This window comes from Mesoplodon bidens, assembly GCF_964165515.1.
Source record: "Mesoplodon bidens genome assembly, chromosome: 3".
In the NCBI taxonomy this organism is placed as follows: Eukaryota; Metazoa; Chordata; class Mammalia; order Artiodactyla; family Ziphiidae; genus Mesoplodon; species Mesoplodon bidens.
The window spans coordinates 60457836-60471539 of NC_138178.1; the positions used below are offsets into that span (position 1 = coordinate 60457836).

The following is a 13704-nucleotide window of genomic DNA, read 5'->3' on the forward strand; positions in this document are numbered from 1 at the left end:
CCCGTGTCCTCTGCATCGGCAAGCGGAACCTCAAGCACTGCGCCACCAGGGAAGCCCAAGGGAGGGTTTTTGAGCCCAGTGGCATGTCATATAGAGGCACAGAGTGGTGTAAAGACTTGGGGTGGTTGAGTCAGAAGTTAAGAATAGGGAAGTGCTGGCAGGGGAGGCTGCAGGTCCGGGGAGAGGCCAAAGAGTGAAGGGCCTTGTGAGCCAGGCTGGGGGGACTAGATGTAGTTCGGGGGGCAGAGGGGAGCTCCGGGAGGTCTGTAAACATGGGTCTTGGATGATGTGATTTTTAGGAATGTAATTCTGGAAGTGGGGGAAGGGGAGATTGAATGGATAGAGACAAGGTAAGAGCAAATGGGAGTGAGACCATGACCCAACCACGGGCCGTGGGGATGGAGGAAATGGGACAGAGTCCAGGGATATTTTTGAAGTCAGACTAGTAGGATTTTATGTCCAGTTGAATGGACAACTGAATGGACAATGGATGAATCAGAAGATGGAGCAGGCATTCAGGTCCTGGTTAGGTGACATATTGAGTATGAGAAGCCCATGCGTCATCCTGGCAACTATGTCGAGTTGGTGATTTGGAATGTAAATCTGGTACCTGGGAGAGAGTTTGGGGCTACCCATTAATAAGGGTGATATCAACATGAAAGATCATTGCTGATGCTACAGTATTTCCCTGTAAGAAGGGCTGGATGAGATTGGAAAACCAAGAATGGAGCCCTAATATTTGAAGGGCAGGTAGAAGGGGAGAAGCCAGCAGATAGAAGAAGAACTACATAACAGAAGAGGAGAAGAGAGCTACAAACTTAGGAGGAAAACCAGGGCAATATGGTGTCCTGGAATCAAGGAGAGAGAAAGTTTCAACAGGCAGGAGAGAGCCAGGAGATGAAATACTGAGTGTATTACTTTCAAGAGATAGAACCGTCATTTAGGCACATGCAGCAAGGAAAACAATAGGGGCATCTTAGATGACCACCCAAGTGGCTGAACAGCTATGGCACATGCTGCTCTAGGGAGAGGAGGTGTTTGATGTTTCACAGAGCAAGAAACCAAGCAGTTGGTACATTCGTCATTCATTCATCCATGTGCTCATTCATCCATCCATCAAATACTCTCTGAGGGCCTTGCCAGGTGACAGACTCTGTAAGAGGTGCTGTTAGAGTAGATGGAAGGCAAAGATAAATAAGCATAACCCCTGCCTTGGAGGGCTCACGGTGTTATTGGGGAGATGGTTGTGTACACAGATAATTATAGTGCCAGGTTCTGAGTGCTATGCAGAGCGATGGGGGTAATGGCCCTGCAGCATGGGAGAGAGACCATTTGACCTGATTGGGAGAGGTCTTTGGAGCTGAGTAGGAGTTCCCAGGCAGAGGAAGAAGGGAGAGGTATTGGAAGCTATTTGAGCTTCAGCAGGGTGAAGGCAGGAGGGGAGAAAGGGCGTGTCCTGCTTCCCCACTTCATGCACGCTGTGAGCACTGGGGGTGGGGCAGAGGGCAGCGGAGGAGTTGAAGCTGGAAAGGAAGGGTGAGGCCAGTTTATGAAAGGCTTAGAATGTCATGGCACGGAATAAGTTTGGATCTCATCTTCTGGAGAGTGAGAACTCAAGAGACATTGGTAAGCAAGAGAGTAACGCAATAGGGCTAGATTTCAAGAAAATAACTGTGGTGGCACCAGGAAGCCTGAGTGGACAGGGTAAGTCTGAAGATGGGAATCCAGGTAGGGTTCCATCTCAGCCCATCTGCAGGCTCCTTCACTCAGCAGAGTGTTTCCAGAGCATCTACTGTGTGTTCTGCTCTGCGCTGGATGCCGCCAAGTTTCAGGGAGTGCTTTCCAATTGCCTTCCTTATAGGGGCCTGCGGATCCCAGCTGCTTCCTGGGGAGTGTTGGATATTGACTCAGATGCAGTTGGCCAAATCACCAGGCAGAATTCTCTGCTGGAAGGTTGCTGTTCCCCAAGTCAACCTCTGGGTCCAGAAGCCGGCACTCTTTATTGTGTGAATTACTCACTATTTTGACTGTCCTGGTTGGCTTGGGTTGAAGGTAGGGGATTGCTGTTGAGAGCATGAGGCCAAATGGACTAGCCACTGAACAAAAGAACACACCCAGGCACTGTGCACAGAGACATCTGCTTCTGTTTCCTGAGTAACTGCGCAGCAACACAGGGCGGCCTCGGTACCCAGGCACATGCTCTGCGTTATTTTCTAGTTATAACCGAGGATGATTTCCATGTGGCTGGTGATGAAAGAGTCAGGTCCATTTCAGAAGGGGGAGTGTTTCCGATTATGTAGATCACATTCAAATATTTACCTCATTCCATCCTTTTGGCTGGGCCCTGCCTTTGAATATTGTGGAAAGGCATCCAGGCCTCCTTTGCACCGCCTTTAGGGAAGATCTTCTGTGCTTAAAGCCTGCTCTTTGCTGGCAGTGGGGACCCCTGGGCACAACCTGTGGGATTGCCTCTCAGTTGTGGTACTTGAAGCGAATCAATACGTGGCAAGGAATGTCAGTGCTCTTCCAGGAAAAATCCGAGCCTGTTAGCACTGGAAGGGACCCCAGCCCTCATCAATCCCAACCGGCTCACTTTACTGATATGGAAACTGAGGTCCAGAGCCACAGACTGACTTGCCCCAAATCAGAAAGTGAGTAACAGCAGACTTGGGACCAGAACACAGGGGCCAGTCCAGGGTTTCCCACGAGCCTTCCCTTCCCTCTTCTTTCATCTTTCTACAGTTCCTATTGCTGTTATACTTCTTTTCTTAGAAGTACATTTCAAATGGAGTCTTCTTAGCATGGATCCCATGTTAGGTAGGTATCGTTCTGTGAATGTTTTCCTGTCTCATATGATAAGCTCCAGGTTGGCCTCAACTTGAATGGCAGAAGTGGCAGGGGTAGGCCAAAAAGCAGGGAATTCGAGGGTGATAAAATCATGTGGCTAGAGCATTTGGGGATTAAGGAAGTAGCAGTATATAGTAAAGGTCCAAAGTCCAGAGGGTAAGCTCAGTTGAGTGCTTTCCTCTGAGTTTCACCTAGAGGTATTCGGGGGCCAGTGATTCTCAAACCAGAGGATGCATTCAAATCACTGGGGAAGCTTGTTTAAAATACATATTCCTGGGCCCCACCCCGGAGCTTTTTATTCACTAGGTTTGGTGTGGGATCCAGGAACTGCGTGTCTCAAATAGACGTGAGGTTGATTATGTGGTGGGTACCTTGTGGGTCACACATGGAGAAACAACACAGGACTAGAACTAGGAGGACGAGGGTACCTCTGTGTTCGTCTCCAGTGTTTGGGTCAGAGTATATACTCAGTACCATAGTGAGCGGATAGAATAGAGTTTGATGTATTTGAGATGATTTACTGTCAGGGTTCACCAACTTGGAGGACACAGGTATTGAGAGAGGGCCTGAGGGCCTGGCAGACAGAGCTGGAATTGGCAGGGCAACCAGACTCACACTTGCTTAGCTTTTGGGTGACTGTATGTCAGTGGATTTTCCTCTATATGGCACATGCTCTAGCTCAGGCTTGATATTTCTCTTTCCACACATCTCTCTCTCTCTACCTTAACCTCCACTCACTCCTCCCCCTGTTATGGCTTTGTGCAAATGCATCCTTTTAACTGTTCCTGAAATGCATTGGTGAACTCCCTTATATGTAAACTACGTTGTGGGAGATTCTGACACAATGGTCAAGGCTGAGCATGTTTTACTCCAGTCCAGTCTCCCATATTTGTGAGATTCTCATATTCATTTTGCAGCTGCCGGCCTTGACATTATGCTGAGAGGAAAGATTAGATGCATGGTTAAGATGTAAGGTTGAATTTGTGTCTCTGAGAAACCATCGTGGAGGTCCTTAATTTAGATCTGGTTTGAGTTTGGAGCTTCTTTATCAAGATGCACCACCTCCCCATGTTCCTGCACAGGTAACAAATGTCCTAGCTGAGCTGCCACTTCTATGTGCTTGCTTTCATGTGCTGTTGGAGTTCCAAAACTTTGCTCTCTGGGCTCAAACTCCAAGGAGTATTTTTGTAATGTTTGCTTTAGGGTGTTGACTTGTTATGTGGCTAAAACAAAACCTCCTTTTCCCATTCTCTTCTAGAATGAGACTTCAGAATGTCAGACTTTGCATGTGACTCGCTTTCTATGAAGAACAGATGGTGGGTTTAATTTTGTAGAAAGAAAATTAGAAATCAGTGAAATCTTACATGATTTCACATTAGTACCAAAACCAAATACACTGAAAACATTTAGAGCTGTTCCTAGCTAGTTACGGATTTACTGATGGCGATGAGAAATTCCCAGAGCTTTCTGTGAGGAGGACTACCACCAACTCTTGGTCTATTCTGTGCCTCCCCCAACCCCCAGCAGTCTGTTCTGAATCTTTCTCCACTTAATCTATTTATTTTTATTTATTGAGCAAGCAATATCGTAACCATGACTGAACTTTTTTAAATTACAAGAAAACTTACCCGGGGTCCAGCTTCAGTAACAGATCGTATGTTTTCATTTTTCCACGTTCCCTTCCAGGCTTTGTTCACATGCTACAGAATCTTTACATTATTATAATCATGGTATAGTTACAAGTTTGTATTTGGCATTTTTCACTTAGTATTATATTACAGGACTCTTTCCGCATTGCTCTGTATTATTCATGATTATGCTATTTCATTGAGTCATGAAGCTCCAGTTTATTTGACCACCCTTCTATTTTAGTCACATATGTTCATCTTCCTTCAAAAGATGCTGATGGAATAAAACACGGCCACAGTAGCTCAGATTGTTGCTTTTCCAACTCCTCTAAGCCCATTTGCTGTCTGTCCCTGTGATCCTCCTATTCACTTAGCCCATCATGTTTCATGGAGACCTTGGTTCTCTCATTATGCTGACTGTGGTCAACTGTTGTCTCCATATGAATCCTCCAGCCCTGGACCCCCTTAATCCCAAGGCTTCTGCCAAGTCAGGACCACCTTTGGTCATTCCAGTCATTGCTTCCTCTCCAAGTCCTGTGCCAAAGGCAGACCCAGCTTATTTCACACTGTCTTTGTTACCACACTTTATCCATATATCCATATATTTTAATATTTGCACTCATTTAGATACCATTTAGGGTTCTTTACTGCAAGCCACAGAAACTAACATAAGCAATGGGAAATTTATTGGAACCAGCCCAGGAAGCATGTGGGCATTGAGACACTCCAGAGAGCAGCAGGAATGGTCTCAGAGCATAAGCAGTGAGGTCAGAACGAAGGACCCAAAGCCATTTGCAGTCTCTCAGCCACTTTACTGGCGATTCAAATTCCAGGGAGTGTTCAGTTGGCTCACATTGCTTACCTTGGCTTCAGCTGACAGGGTCCCTGAATACATTCCTATCACACTTCATCCAGTGTGGAGGGGTGATTTCCTAGAGGACCCAGGGAAAGGGGAATGATTGCCAGGCTGCCCTACACACACATCCTACCATCAGTATACATTTACAAAAACATCCCTGCCTAACAGTAACTTCCATACAACAGGTCCCACAGTGTTGTTAGTTACAGCATCCCTCTCCAAACCCAAAACCTTAGGGGGATTTTAATCCCCCCTCCAGTTCTACTACAACCTCTTCTTTTGCATGGCCTGAGTTAAATAGGGATGTGACTAGCGTGATTCTCCTACTTCTTTGAATACCTTCCTTTTTTTCTGTTCCCTGACTCATGCCCCACAGTGACTATTTAGAAAAGCATAATATCAAGCAGTCATTTTTCTATGAGGAAGGGGGCTGTTAGAAGGTTTGGAGGATTTTATCCAAAGTACACATTTCCCTTGATCCTAGGCAAGACATATTATAACATCTGGGGAAAAGGCATGGCATGGTATGTGTACTTTGAAAAGTCTTCTCTTTTAATTCTGTTATCTTGCCTCTACATCCACCCTGCCTCTGTTCTTTAAAACCTCCAGTGGAATGGAGAGAACACCAATTTTATTTGAGGGCTGGATCTGCTTCTTACACATTATAAAACTTTTGATGGGTGATGTAAGTTCTTCCAGTGAAGGGACAAAATTAGAGGTCTTCTATGCTCCTTCTCGGTGACTGGTAGTGTGTTTGACGCTTTACTTCATTATTTCATTTCATTTACCCAACAACACCATCAGAGCTGCATTACAGTCAGTCCTTGGATACGTGGGGGATTGGTTCCAGGACCCCCAGGGATACCAAAACCTGCAGATGCTCAAGTCCTTTATATAAAATGGCATGGTACTTGTGTATAACCTATGTGCATCCTCCCATATACTTTAAATCATGTCTGGATTATTCATAATACCTAATACAATGTAAATGCTATATAAATAGTTCTAAACACAATGTAAATGTTATGTAAATAGTTGCCAAGTCAAGGCAAAATCAAGTTTCGCTTTTTGAAACTCTGGTATTTTTTTTTTCTTAATATTTTCAATCCAAGGTTGGTTGAATCTACAGATGTGGAACCCGCAGATATGGAGGGCCAACTGTATTTTCTTTCTCATGTGTATTTTCAAAACCCATGCTTCATCCACTAGGGCACTCTGAACCTCAGTGACCATATCTGCAAAATGGAAGTAAAAATCCTTGAAATGAATCTTGTGAATATCAGATGTAGAGCTTACGTTAAACCAGTTCAGGCAAAGAAAGGAAATTTTTGCTCATCCTAATTACACCTTCTTTCTGTAATCTTCCAGTTTGTCTCTCTCCTTCTTTCAGTGGCAGATCTTACCTCTTTCCTAGAAGGCTGAAGCCATCCAATGTGAACTTCATCACCCACTCCTTTCCTTACAGCAGAATATTGCTTTTCATGACAGAAGATCAAATATCAATAATTATTTGTTTCAACCTAGTGATATCTGTAAATAGGTCTATTCTCTAATACTGTTCTACTTCTTGGTATTTTTGTCCCTAATTAATATATTATGGAGAGTAGTCCAATTTAACAGGTATAAATCTATCAATACCTCATTCTAACAGGTAAGTTGTAATCCATTGCTTGGCTGGATTAGATTTGGGAGGATTGAACCAAGCTCCTATTCATGGACATTTAGGTTGTTTCCAGATATTTTTGGTTTTGTTCTTACAAAAAGTAATGCAATAAAAGTTTTTCTATATACAGCTTTATGCACCAGTTTTGAGTGTATCTATAGGGTGAACTACTGAAAGTAGAGCTGCTGGGCTAAAGGGTATGTACATTTCAAATTTGGTAGGTATTGCAAAGTTCCCTCCAAAGAAGTGCCCCAGTTTAGACTCCCATCAGCAGGGAACATTCTTGCCATATCAGTATTGTCAAACTTTATAATCTTTGCTAATCTAATAGAGATAAAATGGAACTCTGTTGTTTTAGTTTGCATTTATTTGATTATATGTGATGTTATACAGTTTTCATATATGTATTGTATTTATTTTCCTGCTGTACTAGTCAGCCTGGGCTGCTATAACAAAATACCATTGACGGGGTGGCTTAAACCACAGGAATTATTTCTCACCATTCTGGAGGCTGGGAAAAGTCCAAGATCCAGGTGCTGGCAGATTTGATTCCACAGTGGGGACTCTCTTCTTGGATTGAAGATGGCTGGCTTTTCACTATGTCCTCACATGGTGGAGAAAGAGAGAGAGAGTTCTGGTCTTTCTTCCTCTTCTTATAAGGATACGAATCCCATCAGGGGGTCCCATCCACCCGACATCATCTAAACCTAATTAACTCCCAAATGCCCTACCTCTAAATACTATCACATTGGGGTTAGGGCTTCAAGACGTGAACCTTGAGGGGACACAGACATTCAGTCCATAACAACTGTAAACTCCCCATTCAAAGTAGGTTCCCTTTGAACCTACTTCCATTGGGTTGTTTGTCTTTTTCTTACTGGTTTGTTAGAACTCTTTAAAAATGAAAGAAATCAGCAGTTTGGGGGTCATTTGAGAAGCGCTTCGTGTTTTCTGCTTCAGTCTTTACATGTCGTGTGTGTCTTGGGGAAGGGATAACAGGCTGGCAGTTGACACGGCTTTGAGTTTCTATTATTTGTTGGTTTTTGTCTCTCAGCATGATTTATTCTTTGGTTTTGCTGTTTGTCACTGACTAACTGAGGTCCTGTGAGTTAGTCCTAATTTTAGGAATATTATGTCCAGAACACTTGGAATTTTTCCCATCCTGCCGCCCAGAAAACTCCGTGACCATCAGAAAGGAAGGAGGGAGGAGGGTCATTAGGAGGACTGGGAAGGCATAGAGGGCGGATGGGAGGTTGGTGGAACTGGGAGGCTGACACGCAAAGCTGTCTGTCCTCCCTTTATTTTTTCTTTGATATTTCTTCCTTTCTTTCTCTGCATTTCCCTCCTTCCTTCCTTTCTGTTTCTCTTTTTTTCCCCTGGCTATGTACTATAAAAATACAATTCTGGAACATGGGGTTGGATTCCCACCATGGGGACTGATATGGAATTTCAAGTCACTCACCATAATTCAACTTTATAAATTAGAGAATTCTTATGAATAGAATAGGATGGAATGTGGTTTCATGTTTTCCTTCCCTAGGGACCCTGCCCAGTTTGGCAATAGGAAACTAAATTAAGGGTGGGATTAGTTCTAGGAAGTGGATTTTTAGTCTAGCTGCAGGTCTAAGCCAAATATTATAGACAGTGCCTTAGTTATCTATGTTCATGTGCAATCAGGAAGTCGTGGGTAACTGAAGTCCCCAAATGTGCCAGAAACATACTTCTGCCTTTGTTTGTTTATTCTGATTATCCTCCTACTAGACTAACAGAGTGGATTTATTACTACTCATTTTACTCTTCTGTTTTCCATCAACAACATAGGCAGGGAGGCAACATGCTGCATGAAAAAAAAATGCTAGAGTAGGTGTTAGGAGACCTCAATTTTAGTCCTGTCGGTGCCCCTCACTAGACTGAGACATGGGCAGGTTATACAGCTTCTCAGGGCCCCAGTTTCTTCCTGTAAAAGGGACAAAATAACCAACCTCCCAGGGTGGCTCAGGGGCCCTGTAAAGTGTGACCTGGAGCTCGTGGTGCCTATGTCATAGAGCCCGTCCCCACGCATGTGAGCTGTTTGCAGAGTACCCGGCACAGAGAAGGAGCCCAACAAATGCCTGTCTGCTTTTCTTCCTTGTCCTGGAAGTACCAACAGATTGTATTAGTTTCCTAGGACTGTCGTAACAAATAACCACAAACTTGGTGGCTTAAAGCAACAGAAATTTATTCCCTCACAATTCTGGAGGCCTGAAGTTCAAAATCATGGTGTTGGGCTTCCCTGGTGGCGCAGTGGTTGAGAGTCCGCCTGTCGATGCAGGGGACACGGGCTCGTGCCCCTGTCCAGGAAGATCCCACATGCCGCGGAGCGGCTAGGCCCGTGAGCCTGCGCGTCCGGAGCCTGTGCTCCGCAACGGGAGAGGCCACAACGGTGAGAGGCCCACGTACCGCAAAAAAAAAAAAAAAAAAAAAAAAATCACGGTGTTGCCAGGGCTATGCTCCTTCCAGTAAGTAGAGGAGAATCCTCCTTGCTTCTTTCAGCTTGTGGTGGCTCCCAGCCTGTGGCTGCAGCACCCCCGTCTCTGCCTCTCTGGTCACATGGCCTTCTCCTCTGTGTCTTCTAAGGACACTTGTCATTGGATTTAAGGGCCACCCAGAAAAATGTTCTCATCTCAAGACGCTTAACCTAATTACATCGACATTGACTCTTTTTCCAAATAAGGCCACATTTACAAGTTCTGGGGGTTAGGGTGTGGACATATACCTTTTGGGGAAGGCGACCATTCAGCCCACCACACACACTCTAGGGATTACTTTATAGATCAAGACTGTGGCCTGATTCGGCACATTTTTTTTTACAGTCACCCAGCGAATCCACCATCGGTTTGATATTAATAAATCAGGGTATGTCAGGGAGGAGAAAAAAGAACAAAAGCTTGGTTTTTGTTTGCTGTGTTTTGTTTTATATTTATAACCCTTCTCTCCTGGGTTCCCAATTTAGCAGTGATGAGTGGAGTGTATTTGCTATTTGTGCGCCCATCTTCCTGCCTGCTGCTCACATACTGGTGGTCAGGAAACTGCAGCCCTCCTGTCACAGAACCTTTTGTCCTACCCTCGCTCCACTGCATCTCCCGCTGGCTCCACTCACATGACCCCTGACCTCTCGCCGTGGCTCTCTGAACATGGCGCCCACAGACTGGCGGGCTGACATCCAGCTCTGGGTTTAAACCTCTGATTAGATGCTTGTTTGCTTCCTGGACTCCTCAGCTCTCTCACTCATCCTTCCAGTAGTCACTCCCTGAACCTTCAGGAACCCAGCTTAAGCTATCAAGGTCATGCAGAGACCCCTCTGTGCCCTGGAATGTATTGAAGGAAGGTGGCCCCAATTAAACAAGCCCCATGGCTTCAGGGTAACTGAGTACCTGGGGGCAAGGACTCTACCCTGGAGCTGAGCCTTGCAAGGCTTTTAGTGACTATAGTCACTAAAAGTCACCATTACAGTGGTGGCTTACTCTTTCTGAGCTCTCACCTCAGGTTCTTGGGGGGGGGTCTCCTCATCCACACCACCCTCTGAAGTAATCTTAGCTCCATGTCTCATTCCCATGTGCTGTGAAGGAGTTCAGCCTTATTGGGTTTGTTCCACACAAAGGGGAAGACAATCCCTGTACCTTCTCACCTCTCAGGGGTATCGTGGGGACAGAGGAGTGTAACTGTGAAAGGTCTTCAAGCTCTTGGACCAAACAATGCGGATGAATCCCAATATCTAAAAAAAAAAAAAAAAAAGCCAAGGTAATCTGGAGGCAATTATGCATGTCAGATGGAAGCCTGAGGTTCACTGAAAAACCCACATTTTTTTTTGAATTTTATTTTATTTTTATACAGCAGGTTCTTATTAGTTATCTATTTTATACATATTGGTGTATATATGTCAATCTCAATCTCCCAATTCGTCCCATCACCACTCCCCCTCTACCCCCTGCCACTTTCCCCCCTTGGTGTCCATACCTTTGTTCTCTATATCTCTGTCTCTATTTCTGCCTTGCAAACCGGTTCATCTGTACCATTTTTCTAGATTCCACATATATGCGTTAATATACGATATTTGGAAAAACCCACATTTTTTAAGGAAAGTCATAGTGTTACTCGGTGTCCCAAGGGTAGGAAGGACATTCCAGGGGAAGGATCCAAGAGCAGCTGTCTGCTGGGGGGAGAGCAGGCAGTGCTGGAGCTGCAGGTATTGGAGGCTGGGGAGACTTGAGTCCAAACTCTGCTGCAGCCACATGACTAGGGTAGGTCACAGGTCTGTGAATCTCAGGTGGGAAACCTCATCTCTGAAAGGTGAGAATGGTTGTAACCAGGGCTGCTGTGAGGACTAGAAATTACACGCGTTATCTGGCACCAAGTGGGTGCCTGAATAATTACAGCTCTTTTACCATGATTCCTTCTCTGAGGACTTCTCAAGCCCCACCCCACGGAGACAGGCAGCCAGTCCCCCCGGGGGAGCCTCCCTAGGCTTGTCCTAGCTACATAAAGCTCTTTGCTACTGGGCCAGGCTATTCGTGCAACCTGGGGTGCTTTTCTCCTTGTCCTCAGGACCTAGCTCAACACTGGTATATACCTGGTGCTCAGAGCCTGTCTGCATCATGAAGGAACACAGTGTACCCACGCTTAGCAACCTGCTTGGCATGGTAGATCTCTGTGAAATGACCAGTTAAGTGAATGGGGGTGTAGAGTCACCCTCGGGATAGAACTTTAAAACTTTCTGACGTTTTAAATCTCCTGATTCATCTTGGAAGCAGGAAAGGTTATCATTATGGGTTTAACAAGTATGTGTTTAGTGCCAGCTGTCTGCTTTGCACGTGGACATCCTGACTTAAATCTCCTTACAGCCCTGTGAAATAGGTAGGTACCATCCCTCTTTAGAACACAGAGCGCTTCAGAAACCTCCCAGTCACACTAATAGAAGAGGTGGCAGGGGTGTGACTTCAGGCATCTGGTTCTAGAGCAGGGACTCTAAACCCTGGAGTTGTGTTGCCTTTACTGCATGGAGACACTGGGACGTGGCCTCCTCAGAGGCTTAAGGGAAGCCCTGTCCTTCTAGCCTGGACCCTAAGGACCAGAGGGGTAAGCCTCAGTTAGGAGGTGAGGGCACCACACTGAGCTCTCCAAGGCCATGGCCCCCAAAGCCAGGACCACATACAATTTTGCTGAGCCCTATGCACTCCGGCCTTTGTGTGTCCCTTCCTTTATTAAAATATATGTATATGTGTGTGTGTATATATATATATACACACACGCACACATATATATGTATCTATATGTATACACATACGCTATATATACTCATTCATTCTATTTTATGACTGCGTCTGCGTCTGTATGAAGACGAGTATAACCCAGGCTGGATTCTATTTTGTTTCTCAGATTTTAACACAGGCCCTGTGCCAACTTGTGCCTAATGGATAAGCCTTTCGGGTTATCCAGAGCCTCTGCGAATGAAGCAGGAGCGGATATTGCGGTCCCCTAACCGGCCTCTTGTCTCCACAGGTCCCGCAGCGGATGGCGGTGGCCGAGGGCGCTCCCGAGGACGGCGGCGGCGGCGCCCCGGGCGTGTGGGGCGCCTGGGGCCCCTGGTCCGCCTGCTCGCGCAGCTGCAGCGGCGGCGTGATGGAGCAGACGCGACCCTGCCTGCCCGGCTCGTACCGCGCACGCGGCGCACCGCCGCCCGCAGCCCCCGCGCGCGCCTTCGCAGGCCACGTGGTGTCAGCCGTGCGTACGTCGGTGCCGCTGCACCGGAGCCGCGAGGAGCCACGCGCCCCCGCCAGCCTCAACTCCAGCCGCCAGGGTCCGGCGCAGCGAGGCAGCCGGCACCCGCAGGCCCGGGGCCGCGAACCCACAGCGGAGAGAAGGTACAGGCCCTCCCGGCCCCCGCGCGCCCGCCCGCCCACCCGCCACTATCCCTGTCCCTGACCCTGCCCGGATGTGCCGCGCGCGCTGCTCTTCATCCTAGATTGCGCGGTTAATGCCTTGCTTCTGCCAGAGGGGGAGGAATTCTCGGCTCCACAGATCTCCTTCCATCCTTTGATTTATTTTGCAGCCGTTTAAAGCGTTGAGGCCACTCCCACCCCCTCTGTGATTCTGAATTGCCTTCAAAGTGAAGCTGAGTTTCAGAATGCCCTTAGGCTCAACCTTAGGGAGGCCCCGCGGAGGGTTGAAAGAAAGAGCTACCTGGAGCCGGGAGACATCTGTCCTTGTGCTCCCCTAGTGCTGGGGGACAGGGAGATTCCTGGCCGCAGGATGTGTGGATTTGAGCTGAGGACACAAAACAAGGGGCCTTTTAACCCAAGAGCTGACATGAGTTTGGAATCCTTGAACAAGTTAAGTGTCTGGAGTCTAACTTGCTCCCAGGCTGTAGGTTTCAGGCTTCTATGAACTTTTCTACAAAGTTTCTCCAAAGTATTTTGAGTGAACACACAACTTTGAGGATGTGTCTAATTAAAGACCTGGACATTTTTTGTAGTCTTAATAAAATATGAACTCCAGAAATGGCATACTGGCATCAGAATAGTTGTTTAGCTCTCAAAAGCCTCGGGTGGCTAGGTTAGCATAAATATGCCAAAGTAGACAGTGCCCATGGAAAGGTAGGAATATAGAGGCTGGGAAGAGCTTGTCAGTGAATTAATCAACCAACATTGACAGATTATTCAGCATCCATT

At 46.4% G+C, this 13704-nt stretch overlaps 1 protein-coding gene across 1 annotated transcript in view; it reads left to right on the top strand.

Moving 5' to 3' along the window:
• THSD4 (thrombospondin type 1 domain containing 4) overlaps positions 1-13704 on the top strand; it is a 588944-nt gene that overhangs the window by 76194 nt on the left and 499046 nt on the right. Inside the window, exon 4 of the mRNA XM_081227432.1 lies at positions 12536-12897. Coding sequence (XP_081083558.1) covers positions 12536-12897 — 362 coding nt within the window. The remainder of the gene's footprint in view (positions 1-12535; positions 12898-13704) is intronic.